This window comes from Aptenodytes patagonicus, chromosome 1 (genome assembly GCF_965638725.1).
Source record: "Aptenodytes patagonicus chromosome 1, bAptPat1.pri.cur, whole genome shotgun sequence".
Classification (NCBI taxonomy): Eukaryota; Metazoa; Chordata; class Aves; order Sphenisciformes; family Spheniscidae; genus Aptenodytes; species Aptenodytes patagonicus.
In genome coordinates, this window is record NC_134949.1 from 60,720,156 (window position 1) to 60,737,440 (window position 17,285).

The 17,285-nt window shown below is 42.2% G+C and overlaps 1 protein-coding gene across 4 annotated transcripts in view; it reads left to right on the plus strand.

Annotated features, from left to right (window-relative positions):
- LARGE1 (LARGE xylosyl- and glucuronyltransferase 1) overlaps window positions 1-17,285 on the plus strand; it is a 309,728-nt gene that overhangs the window by 279,781 nt on the left and 12,662 nt on the right. For all 4 annotated transcript variants that reach the window (XR_012995432.1, XR_012995433.1, XM_076338872.1 and 1 more), the window contains 3 exons: window positions 1,880-2,158; window positions 8,530-8,676; window positions 13,815-14,010. Coding sequence is in view for 2 of the 4 variants with exons in the window: in XM_076338872.1 (XP_076194987.1) it covers window positions 1,880-2,158; window positions 8,530-8,676; window positions 13,815-14,010 (622 nt within the window). In the remaining 2 variants the exon portion in view is untranslated. The remainder of the gene's footprint in view (window positions 1-1,879; window positions 2,159-8,529; window positions 8,677-13,814; window positions 14,011-17,285) is intronic.

Consider the following 17,285-nt stretch of genomic DNA (forward strand, 5'->3'; position numbering starts at 1 on the left):
AGCTGGAAATTTATACCAGCAAAACTCAGTTCCCACTTAACTATCGTGAAAAGCTTTGCAGGCATTATCAGGTGTGCCATTTAAATAAGTTATGTATGCCATTTGTTCACTGCTTGGAGTCCTTGAAAGGCATTTTGCTGCATTTCTTGCTAGGCAAGTATTCCATTTTTAAAAGGCTGCCCTAAATCTGAGTGCTGATGAATTGGAGTCTCCTGATTAATAGGTTTCTGATGTGTTGGAAAAAGACAAAAAAAAAGAAGTATTTTTCTCTATTTATTATTTGTACAATCAAAAGCCTAAAGCCTTCACATACTTTTTAGATCTTTTTTTATCGATTTGTGTTTCTAATTTGGCTGTATGTTTCAGGCTGATAATAACCGTTGTTTCAATAATAGGTAAAAAGAAAATAATGTACCAGGTGTAAACTAGTAAAGGTAATATACCTAAGAAAAAAATGATTATATCATCTTGGATGTCACCACGATCATTCAGAAATGCAGGAAGAAGCTATTAATGTTAAATCAGAATGTGTGTTTGCTGGTATGAGTATATCATTCCTTTCTGCTGCAAAGCTTAGGGAGGTAGTAGGAGGGGGAAATTATTTTCTATGATTACGATGATGCAGAAAACTTTTCTTGTGTTCTGTATAAATATTAATAGGAAAAATCTAGTAAAGTGGATTTGGAAGGGAGAGAAGGTAATCATGTTGCATAGTCTACTCTTCCTAATTTTTAATAGAGTATCTGGCTAGGCTGTATAGGTTCATTTCCCTTTGTATTCACTCAAGAGGCTTTGTAATCAGTCCTTGCTGTATTTTTGGGTGCCATATCTTAATCTCTAGGCAATTCTCTATAAATTACCCAAAGCACTTGAAAGATTTTGACCAGGCTGGGTTTGATTTACGTTTGTGTATGAGATCTTTTGTTGTCATTTTCATCAATAGTATTGTAACTGCTGGAAGTTTTAAAAACTATACATCAATACAACCTGTTTCAAAAACGATTTAATGAAATTTGAGATACTGCTAAAACATATACAAATTAGTACTTCAAATGATGGTTTTGTCTGAAATGTTCTTTTGATATTCCACAGCAATGCCATGTCTCTCCCTTCTTCTCTCCTTACTCCCTACACATAGTAAATCCCATTTCTATCGATGCGTCATCCTTTTGCCCTTTCCCTAACCGTGAGTTTTCTAGTCAATGCAAATGTTCATGTAAGTCAGTATTCCCTTGACCTATCACTTTTAACAGCTTTTAAGATCTGACTAACTGCCTTGCAAAAATTTGGGGAAGGTTTTCCTAAACAGGAGGTAAAATGATCTGTGGGTCTGTACACCTTTCTCCTCCACAGGCTTGTTGAAGAGCACTGTAGTATGTTTGTGTGTGAGAATAGCTTGACCTGAAGCGTGAATTGGGCACTAGACACTGTTTAAGATTACAAGACCTGTATCCTGTAAGTAGATCCACATGGACAGATCCCTGCAACTGCTCAAAGCTCCCATGAGATGAAGTCCCATCATCCATGTGGGTTTTTCTGCAGCATCAATGCTTTAGGCAGGAAGGATAGTGTTGATTTCACCCAGCTTTAGGTGTCTGAGTTGTGGATGTGTGTATCTGAGCTAGGGCCGTCTTATGCTCCCTTGTATTCAGTGGAGAGAAGTAGGCCTATCTAGGGTGCAGTCCATCTGTCCAGAAGGAGACATCAACTTAGATTAGATGAATTGTGCTGTAGAAATATTTATTGCTTTCCACAGCATATAAAGTGACCCCAATCTGTCTCACTTAGGGGTAGATATCTGCATTTGATCAGATGAACCCAGGCAAAGGGTCCCAGGCAGGGAGACAGCCTTTTCTTATTCTCACTCTTCCTCTTTCAGGCTCCAGATGCTTGAAGCCATCTGCAAACACTGGGAAGGTCCAATCAGCCTGGCACTCTATCTTTCTGATGCAGAAGCCCAGCAATTTCTGCGCTACGCCCAGGGCTCAGAAGTACTTATGAGCCGCCACAATGTCGGCTACCATATCGTGTACAAGGAGGGCCAGTTCTATCCTGTGAATCTGCTAAGGAATGTGGCCATGAAGCATATCAGCACACCATACATGTTTCTGTCTGACATTGACTTCTTGCCTATGTATGGACTCTACGAGTACCTCAGGTAAATGGACCGTGGAGGGATTCCCACTGTCACCCGTGTTTTCAGCCCCACCACACCCCACCCTTCTCACATATTCCCAAAACAATGCAGTCTGAGCAGATCTGAAAGAGGCAGCTTATAGATGTTTTAAGGTGTGACAATGCCAGTAAGGCACAAGAATTTTTAGGGTAGAGGAAGGGGCTGTAACTGGAAGTAAAGCAATACGGTTATGAAAGAAAAAACTCAGGTCTAAATGTAAGCCCTGTTAGCCATCAGAATAGTTCCCTCAGAGCAGCAGAAGAACCAATTTGAAAATTGATCTGGACTAAATATGTGCAAGAGCATCCTGTATTAGCGGAGATGTGAACCAGACGATTTCCCTAAACATCCCTGGTTCTTAATGTCAGTGACAGAAAAACATGCAAAGCATTACTGAACTTGTTGTCCCTGTGACACACTCTTAATCCAGTTCCGTATCTTGAAGAGGGTGATAGTCAAACCAGCTCAAAAATACAACTGCAACACCAGCACCGGTCAAGGCGAAATAATTAGCATAAGGAAACTGGGATGAGTAACCTCGGTGTGTATTGTATCATAATGAATGTGAGCAGGTTGGGCTGAGCAAACTACAGACCTCTGATCCATTAATAAAGACCTTTTTCCCCTGCAGAGGCTGGTCATCTGAGGCCAAAGCATAGAGCAAGGAGGACACCCTGTGGCCAGACAGGAGGATTTCAGTTCTAGTCCTGACCAGTTTTGTTTTCCATCTCTGTTCTAATTTGGTAAAAGTTGATCAAAGTGTTCCAGTGAGGGTCTGCCTGATCCCTTTCAGTCCGTAGGCCCGGGCTTTTGGAGTGTAAAGGGAAATATACCCCCCGGTATCATAAACTCACAGAGGAATTCCTCTGTTTCAGGTTTAACAACTCAGTAAGCATCTTCTCACTTCTCCCCCATGTGGAGAATTAATTGGCTTTTTCAATTTCTGCTTCCATGTACGGGGCCAAATTCACTATGGCTTTTAAGACACTGGATTTCAATAATGTCATTGAAGTTTTATCGCACTGTGTTAGCTTGTTTCCCACTTATTTTAGGGATATTTCTTTTTGACTTGTGCTATGAGGATTCCAAAATAATTCTGTCCCTTGCACACATTAGCTGTCTCAAGGTACATGTAGGGACAGTTGTTAGCTTTTCTGTTCTTTGACGTTAGTGTTGCATGCTGTTACATTTCTTCGGATCGATGCTGGACACAGTAAGGATAGCAGCTGTTGATACTGGCATGTAGTACTAAAAAAGCAACTTGTTCCTCCATGCTGCTTTGCAGTGCACTGATGAGAGCCAGCACTGAAAGGAAGAAGAGAGGAGAGAAGACAGAATGATGTAACACAATATACTTGAGATATTACAACCACAGAAATAATTCTCATAGGATGATAATGTATTATAGGGCTAAATGCACAGTGATGCCACCCATTGGTGCTGTTTCAGAAAAAAAACAGATTCGCACTGAAAGTTGTTGCATCCGAGACCTTGTGTTATTCTACCAGCCTTTTGTGAGACCCATACCACCTTAACACTGACTGGGAGTCTCTGTTGCCTGGGAATATCAAAATTGCTAATCTGCTACTACCAGCTCTTTAAAAAGGGATTGGATATTTTTTGTGTGTGGACTAGAGGCTTTTGCTGCTTTTTCAATAATGATTTTTATCAGCAAAATAGCGGGGAGGTACAGTAAGATTATTTCAAATACGGATACCCTGTATCTTTCTGCATTGACTGTTCCCACCACCTCTGTAAGTAGCTGATTAGTGCTATCTGAATGGCAGCAATTGTTTGTTAGAGAGACGTACAAACATTTTCATCTTCATTTCCTCAGATAGAACAACCATAAGCAAATAGAAATAGTGTGGTGTTTCAGGCATCGCTTTGTACAGGATGAGCCAGACAAGTCCCTCTCACTGCAAGTTTGCTGATTTATATATATTGTGTATTGTGTCTCTACAGACAATATATTCTCAGAAAGAAAGGAATTTTGAAAAACATTTTCAACATATTTTGAGTGTTGTATGTGAAAGGTTATGGCCAGTTTTGAAGGAGAAGCTGATGGAGCTGATGGTTACCTGAAGCTCTAGGTATCTGTTGCTAGCACTTAGGTTTGTGCTAATTGAGCTTTTTCACACCTGCCAAGTAAGACCATTTCAATGCTTTTAATCTCCATCAAACCCCCTTTTTGTCCTACCTTACTACAAAAGGAAAGAAATGTATAATTTAAAGATTTCCTGTTTACGAATCTCAGACACTTTCAGGTCTATGCTGAGTCGAAGTCTTTTGTCACCTTCCCTCATTAGTTACTGAGGTCATCTTGTCATTGTCCCAGAGGTAGAGGCTCTTTCTGGTTGGTACAAGTAAGGTGTGTGGGTCATCCTAAAGGTTCTTCTATCTAACATAAAATAACTAGACAGGCTATCTACAGTTGCTACAGCTAGCATGAAAGTTCTTTCCTGACACATTTGTGTAAAATATGCCCTTTGCTTCCAGTGACACATTTAGCATGAACTGGGAGCTGGCATCCAAGTTCTATCCGCAGGTTTTATACCTGTCCCCTGCAACATGAGTTGTGAACTATTTCTGGTTGTTCTTCAGCATCTCAGCAAGAGATACACTTCATGTTGTGCCTATCGCTTTTTATTTGTTGGGTGCCTTTGTAGGCTATGCATTCATTGCTTTTGCAGAGAGGAAGAACATTCAAATTAATTTAACAGTGGACTGACAACTCTCCAGTTCTTACCACAAACTCTGTGACTGCCATATTCATTGATCTCAAACCAACCACTCTACCGAGTCCTGATGGTGGAAACTAATTTGAATTAATGGACTCTTTTTTTTTTTTTCTGAATTCAGTGCTTTAGGATTAGGTTGCTAACCTTTCTGTGTCTGAGCTTCTCTATCCTCCAGAAATGGGAATGATATTATTATTCGCCCCCATGAGGACGAGAATTCTGTGTTAATTTTTTGAAGTAACTATGAAGATGAAAAGATTGATATCAACATCCTGGAGTTCATTCAACCTGTGAGGAGACTCTTGTGATTTAAGATTAATTTCTTCCATGCTTTGCGAAAAATAGGGTTGATTAGTAGATTTAGAAATTTAACCCAACCTTCACTGTGTCAGAATGACATACATCAGGTCTGAACACAAAGATGCCTGGGAAACGGTTTCCTGGACAACATAGCAAAGAGAAAGCTCTTCATAAAATCATATGTCCTTATTTTGGGGTTTGGGGAAAAAGGACAGATAAAGGAAAATGGATACTGAATCGATATTACTGAATCCAAAAAATAGCCCTCATAAGTATAGTGCAGGAATTAAATAGTTGACCCAGTGCTAGTTTGCAAAATAATGAAATGTATTCCCTACATTATATTCCACATATCTTGGAATACCAGCAGTGAAAATTTTCCTATTCCAAGTATCACAGAACCAGTCAACCAGCAAATGGCACCTCCACTCAAAACAGGAAAAAAAGTCACCCCACAGAAAGGGAAAAGTAGATTAGCTTCTAATAGGAAGAGGTTATATTTTCAGCTGGTTGTCCGAGGAGCAGACCACCAGCCAAGTTATCAGAAGAAAATGGAAGGTGTTTTTTTTCTCTACCAAATCCTCCCTGCCTTTCTCACAATTTACATGGCCTCTGTTGTCCTTTGTCACTCAGGTTCAACACCTGGATGTCAGCACTGATTCCTTCTTCCCCTTACATTAGTCCTTTATGTCATCCAGTCCAGACCAAAGGCAGGATATTCTACTCGGGGGTCGGTGCTGCTGGACTTCTTGACGGAGCATGTCTCAACTCCCAGCTCAGTTTTGGTGAACCCCTCCACTTTGACCTTACCAACATGCACCTCAGATGCTCACATATCTCTTGAAAATATTTGTGCAGAGATTATCCTGCTATTTTATTTCACTCTTGAAGTACCTCCACCAGTTCTCTGTGTTTGACTGTATCCACTACAAGCATCTTGTTTTCAGACCTCTGCTTCTCTCCACTTACTAACTTTTCATGTTGACCTTTGACTGTGCAAGTGATTTCAGCCTCTTGTATCAGTTTGTTCCCTCTGCCTTTTGGTTTTCTTCATGAAGATAGTGGCATCTATTCTTTCCAACAGTTCTGCCGTTGACACCTATATTAAATTTGCAGATGACAAGAGTAGGGAGTGTGCAAAAAGAATTCTTGATATCCACATCATTTTTGTGCTTGTATCCTGTATCTTACAAAATGAGACATGTTCAACACTAGTTTCAACACAACTTGCTCTGTCTGACAGTCTCTGCTGATAACCCTTGCTTGGTATCTATACCTACTTCAGCTTTGTTCAACTTCAGACTGTGAACTTTGGTAGGCAGGATTGTCTCCTACTCTTTGAAAAGTGCCAGGCACAGCAGGGCCTTGATTTTTGCCTGGGACTTTTGAGCTCTCCATCAAACAAAGAGATAGCAACAGCCATAAATGGAAGCTGCTGTTTCCTTGCAGAGCCCAAAGGGTGAGCATCGCTGCAAACGTTACCTGCTCCTTCCTAAAACTGAATCCCCAAAGCTGTACCGCTCAAGGCTGATAGATTGCACAGAGTCCAGAAAGCCTGAGAAGTTGTCAGAGAAACTTTGTTAGTGTGCCCAGCTTGCAGAGAAGGTTTGAGAGGGAAGAAACATTAAGAGCATCCTAAAGAATAGATGCTGGCACTGCTCAGCAATTCTGGAAGGTCGTGGAGGATGATTGTGAAGGGGTCATCTATTTAAGTGGAGATATCTTGGCTATTAGTGATGGTGAGGGAGAAGCTAGTGAGGAAAGTAGAAAAAAGTTATAATAAGATGCTGTTAAAATCTTTCAGTTGTGAAAAGTTCACTGGAATATGGCAGGGGTTCTTTAAACAATGCAAACTTTGTAGTAAGGCGCTGAGAACAGATTTCTTTTTATAGAACAGGCCTATAGGGTAGTGTGAATTCTCTAAAATTCAGATTTTATTAAATAGCCCTTCTCTTCTTCTTTGTCTCTGATGGCAATATAAATGAATTCTAGGTATTCTGGGCCTAGAAAAGTGGTTTATTCGGTCCTTCTGTTATGACAGTGATCCCAATTCCTTCATCTTATAAGGCTGTAGAGAGTTTGCTGCTTGTCAACATTGTCCTTGATTGCTTGTTGCAGGAACATAAAAGTCAGGACAGTGAATCCTGTTAAGGGGAACTGACTTTGACAGGGAGAGAGAGGCATATTTCTCATATGAAATATGAAGATAATGAAAGGAAAATCGAGACAGAGTTACTTCTAATGACAAGCAGCATAAGATTCAGTTTGGGGATGGAAAAGTAACTTCTTTTTCTTTGTCTTTGGGTTTTAGTTTGTTAGGAAAGAATAGACTGAATACCTCTGGCAGGCAGTGCCTAAGGTTGCTAAGCTGTTGCTCTCCTGCAGCAGTCATCTTAAGGCCCCTGTCTGGAGAAGGGCCCTACTGTGCAAAATGCAGTATGTGCACACACACACACACTCTCACACACCAAAACAGTCTCTGCACTGAAGAACTTGCAGCAAAAGAAGGCAAAAAGCAAGGTATCTCAGCACATCCAGTACACAGCTCTTCTCTGCAGGAAACAGCCTCTTTGACCTACATATAGAGCCAAGCACAAATGAGTTTGATCTCTGGGCACTACCATGCACATGATTAACAATAGTCAAAAAAATACTGCTAATTTACAGTTTTGCTGATTTGCACCATGTCCTGTTGCAGCAGATCTGTGCCTTGCCTTGAACAAAGACTGGCCATCATGGCAACAGTGTTCTTGAGGGCAAATATCTGGTCCATAGTGGTGTTAAGATAGCGCTTACCTTGCAGGACACACAGAGCTTTAAAGCAGAGGTAGAAAGCAAGTATGATGTCACAGCATAGCACAGAGAATAGCTAGGCTGAAATATGACCAAACTTTCCAGCTCCTTACCTTGTAAAGGTAACTGAGTCCTGGATAAATCGCATTTTTTTTAGAACTGCCATTGACTGGGCAGCCCTTTACCACATAGGTAGCAACATTCAACTATGTTTATCTTGCAGAGGTGGTCATTTGGCCATGCTCAGAGTGTTAGTTCAGCTCTGTGCACCCCTGGACATACAGGGCAGCATTGATCAGTCAAACACGCAAGCTCTTTTTGAACTGTGATCGTTCTCCCCGCTCTTAGAGCAGCAAATTCAAAAGGAGAGGAAAATACGAAACACCCCTGGGAAAAAATATGGGCCATAGATACATTTACAGTATCAAACTGCCCATTCTCTGCTCTTTACTTTGAAAAGCCAAGTGATTTGCTCAGTTTAAAATTTTCCTGCTTGTATTTGTTGTTTCTCTTTGCCAGGAAGTCCGTCATCCAGCTAGACCTGGCTAACACCAAGAAAGCTCTGATTGTACCTGCTTTTGAGACCCTACGCTACCGCCTCTCCTTCCCCAAGTCAAAAGCAGAGCTGCTATCTATGTTGGACATGGGAACCCTCTTCACATTCAGGTAATGGAAAGTACTTTTGTTGAACCTGTGGTCATTATCTCTAAAGACTTTTTTGATGTTCTGTGATTATTTGATTTTTCTCTCTCACTGTCAGCTAGCTAGCTCCATTAAGAAACCTATTGGAATTTTTTTTCCCTTTTCACAGAGAGGCAGTGAACAGAATCATATGTGGATATATTCCATCTGTAAGCTCAGCATTTTATCTAGTATTATAATCCTCTACTGAAGGACTTCAGTTGTTAAATTGAATTTGTTTTATTTTCATCATTTTTTATTGCGCTACAAAATCAAGCGTGACCATTACACTCATGTGCGTGTAATTTGCTTTTTGGCTGCCAAATACTATCCGGATAGCTGTGTCCCTCATGTGACCAAAAATAATTTCTCTCTGCTCGTTGGTTCACTTCCTTACTGACTTACTGGAAAAACAAATGCAGGCTTGTCGTGTGCTCTTTTAAAGTGTGAAACAGCTGCTTAAATAGCTAGAGTTTCTCAATGCACAGGTAAAAGTGTACTCTGACTAGAAGTTGAGAAGCGAAGAACACCTAAATTTGGAGCTCCTCTCTGAAGCAGACTCCTTTTGTGGCTGTGAACGAGTCACTTCTATTATCTGCCAGACTCTTCAGTTTTAAAATGCAACTACCAGGGATTAACTGTCTCTTGGGTGTGTGTGATAAGGTCTGATTAGCAGACATTTGTAAAGCATTGCAGTGATGGGAAGAGCACAATATGGCCTTATGATATTGCACAGAGAGGGGGCTTAGGAGACCTGTGTTCTCTTCTGAGCTCCGCTAGTGCCCTGCTGGGAGGTGGTACGCGAATCAGTTTGCTTTCTTACATCTCTATTCTCCATCTCTGAAATGCAGGTAACAATGTTCACCTCTCCTTTTTACGGTATTTTGAGATCTAGAGATAAAACCTGTGAAAAAGCTAGGTATTATCCATGGCTGGTGGAGCTCTATATCACCTCTCCCATCCTTCCCTTACTTTAGAGCTTTCCTCACACTTCTCCCATTCCCTCTATTACACACCTCTCGTTGCAGCAGCCACCCTTCTCTCATGTGGCCACATGCACATGTCATAGCAGACAGCCTGTGTGAGCCTGGAAAACATAATTCAGACACTGCCTCTACCAGCGACTGCCTTGAAATAGAAACTTGAGGCGACTGAGAGAGGCATGCCTCTCGAAAATTACTGAAGGATGCTGGTGGAGCAAATGCCTTTCACATCATTCTTTAAACAGTCAAAGACATACAAATTAACAAGAGAGTTGATGATAGAAAATAATTGTTTCTTCCATAGTTGAAAGAAAAAATCCTTCCAGTGGAAAGTAACACCCTCAGGATTTTCAGATGTTACATTCCACCAACAATCAAATTTTCAGCTTGCACAGCAGTGGCCTTCCACTACAGACTTCATCTTGAAGCTATACAGCATGTTGGCACGTTACATGCACAGCCAGATTTGCAGATCCTTTCTCAAGTCTCACTCAGGCAAAAATCTGTTTTAACATCAGTGGGAGTTTTGCCAGAGCAAGGTTAAATAAGAATTGAAGGACATGCGGTGTGTAGCTGGTGTACATATTAATGTAGGACACATTTTACAAATGCTTCCCCAGTTTGTTTTGGCTCATTTCATTGCTCAAATCTATCAACAGCCACAAAGCAGCTGTGATCTGGGCTGAGAATTTCCACCTCTACCTTCAAGGTGCTTTAATAACGCTGCAATTCAAGGCTGAGCGGGTGGGAGTGAGCTGGGGAGGACTGCTGTGACAGTGATTGCTGAGAGTGCCTGCAGCATCCCAGTCCCTCACACCACATGGTAGATTACAGTCTTTCCCTCGCTGAAATTGCTTTTGTCACCTCTTTTCCAAATGGTGACCTTTTCTACCTCTGGGCAGCTAAGAAGTACAAAACGGCTCTCAATTACATCCCCCAGTCACCACCAGAAGAAAAGGGAAAACGTGAGCATCGACGCTGGCAAGGTGTGCTGTGTGGAAACCCTCCGCGGCAGTGGGTTGCTCTGTGCCAGCTTGCTGGCTTTGTTTGCAGGTGCTGGCTGTGACTGTGCCTCACGAGGATGTGTCCGCTCGGTGCCTGGGTAATAGCTGATGAACCACAAATGTACTGCCGACACAGCTTTCAGGCACAAGGAATACCACAGCTGGTAGAAGACGCATCGTATTGAGAAAACGTTACCAGCAACAAGGGATTAACTGATTAACTGATTGCATCCACAATCCAGCAAAATGTTTAAGCATCTGAGAACAGAACTGGGAAAGTTTTTCTTTCACCAAATCATCTTTCTCACTGAAACGGGAAGCTTTGAGGGACAAGGCAGGGAGGAATAACACTCTGAGAAGAATAATGATTTCATTTTGCTAACTTTAGCAAAGTTTACTGTAGTTTTGAAATTTTATTTTAAGTAAAAGCAATTGATAATGAAAGTAAGATGAAACATTTGACCCAAAGCGGGGGAGGGGTTGTGCAGTTGTTTTCCATGAACCGTGGGAAAGAAACTCATCATCATTTTACGGAGATCAAATTATTTGGTTTGGATTTGTCAAAATTGCCAGCGTAGTGAAAAATATGTTGTTCACAATTTTCACAAAGTTCTCCTGGGAGTCAGCGAGATTGAGTGTGGCCTTAAAATTCAATGTGTATTTAAATCTTGAGTGAGAAGGGCCTGAGCAGGAAAATTAGATTTATTCATTTGTCCTGTGAGATGGAAGACCAATATAGACAGTGAACCAATTCTCACAACTGCGTCACCGAGAGTAAAATTTGTTGGAAATTACTCTCTCTTTTATAGTAGCTTCCTCTACATGGACATCCATGTAATGATGTCTGCACGTCTTACTTTGCAGTACATTTCATGTGATGATCAGCCATTGGCCAAGACCTAGCTCCAGCAGATTATGTGTGTGTGTGTGTGTGTGTGTGTGTGTATATGTGTAGACCCATATATATTGTATGTACAGATATGTATGTAATCCTGAACTCTCACAATTCTTGTTTCCAGTCTAATTATTCCTTTATAATTAGTGTGTGCACACCTTATTTGAGCGTCCTGTACTCATTTTCCACTTTGTCCTGACCTTAGCCATCCTTTCGTCTTCCTCTTGCCCTCCACTCACATCAGTCACTCTGAAGAGGCCAGTAGATTATCTGTGGTATTATTTTGTTTGGTACAATCAGGTCTATTCCTTCCTTTCTGCTTTGTTTTGTCTCTCCGATCTCACTTCCATGTTTTCCCTTCATTGTCTCTTCCCCATTTTTTTTTTCCTGCTGGTAGCTCTCTCAACTCACAGAGATTATACCTGAGCTGCTGTAACTGCTTACACTGCTTTCCCCAAAAAGGGTGGAAAGAAATTGATGTTTTTATGGTTAGTGTCACATTCCCCCCCTGTTTAAATCAGTGGGAGAGTGTTACTAGAATAGCAGCAGCATTTGACTGCTTCTCTGCAGGAATCTCTCAATTAACCAAAGTTTGTATGGGGCTTTGAAGATACAATCACTTCATAAGTGTTTAGTAGTCATTATTATTATTATCATATTTAATTTGAAAATGCCGGAGGTGAGATGTTAGAAGATACGGCATCCTCCACAATCCCACATCATTTTAAACCCCACATTGTGATTGTGCTTTTTTCTAGCATAGATAGCTGCCCATTAGTGACTGGGTAGGTTACCAACTCATTTCCAAAAGAGACCAAGAAAGGAATAGGCTTTTTGGAGATGATTCCAAAGGGCATTAAGGATTGTAAGCATCTTTGTGAATCTGGCACTGGTTTCTAATAACCTCTAGAGAAGTAATTCACTGTCAGTTTTTTTAATACGGAAGGGCTTTGTTTTTCCAGGTCCCCAAGCCAGATATCTGAAAGTGATACAACCTGTTTACAGTTTAGAAATGCAGCCTTCAAAGAACCATACATTACTTGGGACTCCAGTGCTATCCAAATAATTCTGTCTTCCTGCACTGCCTCTGAACAAGGAGAGCCAGCGAAGCTGCACACCTCTGTGTTTTTCTAGTTATAAGCCATACAAATATACATTCAAAGTGGAAACTCATAGGTTGTGATTTTATGTCCCTGTTTTTAGCAATTTCTTGCAAAGTTACGAGAATTTCTGGGCTTGAAACATTACCTCAGGTCCTAATTCTGCAAATATTTAGTGCTCAAATCCCTTTACTTTAGCACATGAGTCATCCCTGTGAATTCAATGTTCCTTACATTACAAACTGGCAGGATGTTTGTTTTGCCCCTTCTGTTACACATCTCAGAGCGTTGTAATACAGATGGCCTGCTATGCCTTTGTTTCATTATTTAATCTGTGGGTCTGCAGAAAGAGCCTGTCTCATTGATTTTTGGAAAGGTGTAAGAAGAGTAAGTGGGTGAGAGAGTCATTGACCCTGGCATTAATGGGGTGGATTCAAGCTGTGCTTGGAAGAGACCTGCTGTGACCTAAACAAGATTAACAAAGTATAAAAGGATCTTTTTCTGTAAATCAAATTGATTACCTTACTCAGGATCACATGGGTACTCCCCACAATGTAGAAGGTACAGCAGAAAGCCTTTATGTAATATTTTACTTATTAATTGAATTATGCACTTTGGCTCCTGCCAAGTAATAACGGTAATTAATAAAATGGAACATCTGTCCAAAGCTGCAGATGTCTCTCATACAAATTATAAAATTGCATATAAAACAGATTGTGAATGTCACTGTGGTGTAGAAATAGCTAATTTTAGGGTCCTTATCTGAGCTACAGAATTTCACAACAATTTTAGAGCACTGATACAGCCGCCTGGTTGCTAGGAACAAGACACAGCACTTTGTAGTGCAGATGAACTGTCTGTATACTTGGTAATTGTTTCTCACATTAGCATTAGGTAGTGTTTTCACACTATCCTTCACCAACTAGATGTGTTTAAGCATTGAGCACATAGAGGCTCTGGGAAGCGTGCTGGAAATAGTCCTATAAATTGCCTCCAATATGTCCTGAAAATTATGATGTGAACTATAAGCTAATGTCCTTATTTTTGAGCATTTCATCTAACAAGTAACATTTTGTTGCCTCGCCAAGATGTGTTCTATCTAATTGCCTCCCCACGTCCGTGCCATTTATGTCTGTTGAAGGTATCATGTCTGGACGAAAGGGCATGCACCAACGAACTTTGCCAAGTGGCGAACAGCCACCACCCCCTACCGCGTCGAGTGGGAAGCAGACTTTGAGCCATACGTTGTTGTGAGGAAGGACTGCCCGGAGTATGACAGGCGGTTTGTTGGATTTGGCTGGAACAAAGTCGCTCACATCATGGAACTGGATGCACAGGTGAGGTGACGACGCCTGCATATCTCACCCGGGGCTTGGCAGCAGGGTTGTTAAACAAAGTCTGTGTTCTGTAGAAAGGCTTCAGGCTTTGCATCACCAAAGTGCTCATCTGGCCTTACTGAGCTCCTTAATGAGTGCTTCCTGAGTTGGGAACATGCAGTTTAGTCCTTGTAAAGCATTAAAAGAAGAACTGAGTCTGAGTTAGTTTATTTGTCAGTGCTGAGAAAGTTGTCTTGCAGTGGCACAATCCCTGCAGTGCCCGCCTCCCACCCAACAGTGCGCCTGAGCATTGCAGCACTTGTTGCCAGTCTCATCACCTACTAGGGGATCTATAGACCTGGCTGGAAGTTTTTCAGTTAAACAGAGGTTGGTGAGTCCCAAATGCTAATTTAGAATTCAAAAAGCAATCTTAAATTGAATCCAAGGCAAGCATCTTCAATTTCTGGCCTGGATTTACAGCATATCTCTGCAAAGCCAAGGACTTTACATTTCCAAAGTTAGAATCATAGAATCATAGAATAGTTTGGGTTGGAAGGCACCTCTGAAGGTCATCTAGTCCAACCCCCCTGCCATGGGCAGGGACATCTTCAACTAAATCAGGTTGCTCAGAGCCCCGTCCAACCTGACCTTGAATGTTTCCAGGGATGGGGCAGCCACCACCTCTCTGGGCAACCTGTGCCAGTGTTTCACCACCCTCAGCGTAAAAAATTTCTTCCTTAGATCTAGTATAAATCTACGCCCCTTTAGTTTAAAGCCATTCCCCCTTGTCCTGTCGCAACAGGCCCTGCTAAAAAGTTTGCTGGCATCTTTTTTATAAGCCCCCTTTAAGTACTGATAGGCTGCAAGAAGGTCTCCCCGAAGCCTTCTCTTCTCTAGACTGAACAACCCCAACTCTCTCAGCCTTTCTTCATAGGAGAGGTGTTCCATCCCCCTGAGCATTTTCGTGGCCCTCCTCTGGACCCGCTCCAACAGGTCCGTGTCTTTCTTATGCTGAGGGCTCCAGAGCTGGACACAGTCCTCCAGGTGGGGTCTCAGCAGAGCAGAGTAGAGGGGCAGAATCACCTCCCTCGACCTGCTGGCCACGCTTCTTTTGATGCAGCCCAGGATACGACTGGCCTTCTGGGCTGTGAGCACACGTTGTCGCCTCATGTCCAGCTTTTCACCCACCAGCACCCCCAAGTCCTTCTCGGCAGGGCTGCTCTCAATCCCTTCATCCCCCAGACTGTATTGATACTGGGGGTTGCCCTGACCCAGGGGCAGGACCTTGCACTTGGCCTTGTTAAACCTCATAAGGTTCACACAGGCCCACTTCTGGAGCTTGTCCAGGTTCCTCGGGATGGCATCCCGTCCCTCTGGCGTGTCGACTGCACCACTCAGCTTGGTGTCATCTGCAAACTTGCTGAGGGTGCACTCAGTCCCACTGTCTATGTCATTGATGAAGATATTAATGAAGATATTAACTTGAAGTTTCTGGCTGTGGAGCAGACTCTAGAGGATCCAGGTACTTGATCCTTGGGCTACCGGCCTCTTGGATCTGTGACTTGGGATGGAGCTGCTGGGCAGAATATATAAGAATAAGGATGCAGAGAAAGCTCGAGAGTCCCAGACTGGCACTAGAGCTCTCAGAGCTGCCAAGGTCCCTGCCACCAACCTAGATCTTAGAGGCTGGCAGCGACTATGGCTCCGTGGGAGCCCAGTGCTGCTGCTCACTGAAATGGCAGGGTTTGCATCTCCCTGCTGTTCTTGGATGTGAAGCTAACCACTGTGCTAATCAGCAGGGTCTGAGTCATGGCATTTCTTTTTAGTTTGGGTTTGTTTGGGGTTTTTTTAGTTTTGTTTCAGTCCCAGTTTTTGAACTAGTATTTCATGCTAACCAAAACCCATGCTTTTTGGCCATCTGTATCCTCCTATGCTAGCTTCTGCTATGGATCTGGAATATAGCTGATCCTTCTCTGCCCACCTCTTACCAGCTTATGTGAAGCAGAGCAGCACAAGGCATGCAGCAAGTTACTGGGAGATTGTGTCTCTGGGGTGTGGGCTACAGTGTAGTTGTGTGCAGGCACATACAGGGGAGGGTTATTTTCTATTTCTGCTTACAAAACCACACGGTCACCTTGGGCTGGCGAACACTTGCCCTCTGTTTGCAGAAGTGCATTCCCAACAAATTTGTACCTACTTATGTTGATAAAAAATTATTGAAGATTAGAAAAAAAATTGTCCCTTATATTATCATTAATAATAATATTTTGCTCTGCTATAGCTCTTTAATTTTCCAGTGCACTTTCCAAATACTATTCAATTAACCATCAGTTGTGGAGAGTGCCAGTGTAATGATTTATTATTTGTTAATGTGGGTAACAAGGCTTATGTTCCCACTGGCAGCTCTCATCTAGCACTCATGATTTAACTCTTCTGTTCAGAGACATTTGCCCAGTATATAGATTCACACATGGGAAATTGGAACATTTTTAAAAGTTGATCATAGCGCAGATATTTTAAATGGCCATTGGGCTGGAACTAACTCTGGGGAATTGTTTTTCTTACTCATCCAGCCTTAAAAACATTCTCACATTGAAAAGAAGTTTCATTTTCATCTGTAGCAATATGGGTATTGGCCTGTTCTCCCAGAAAATCAGTCTGGAGGGGACGTGGGATCGCACAGCTACCTCCCCCTATGGCATTCCTCTGCTTCGGGGTGTCCACAGATCAGGTTGCTGCCAGCTGCTTGGCTGGCTTCATTATCAGCAGGCAGGGCAGCTTCTCAATTGAATTATTTCACTGCTCCTCACAATAGCAGTATCTGTCAAGAGAACTATTTCAGACTCCTTACCAAGGGCCTGTGCCACTACCGTCCTTCAGAGCAGCACACAGCGTGGAGATAATCGTCATTATTATTCTGGGGGCATGCAGATGTCCACTAAGCTGGATGCTGTACAAATACGTAGATAATGATAGTCTCCATCTAAAGAATTTATAACCTGTGAGGTAGGGACAGAGGTTCCTGCAAGTTCATTGCTTTCTCAACAGATGTTTCCATGTAGTTAGTAGGGACGGGTCATTAGGAAGCTTTTCCCTGCTCTTCCAGTGACTGTGGAACTAGACTGTGAGCAATCCTTTTTCCAGGACCCCGGTGCAGCATCTTTCAAAGGGGCTGATTAGCAGCAGACTCATAAGTTTTTGGAAGGCTTTATGTGCCTGAAGGCCTTTCGGAGGGATGGGAGCACCTCTGTGCTGAACAGTTCACACTGCAGAGCACAGACAGTCCCTGACCTGCA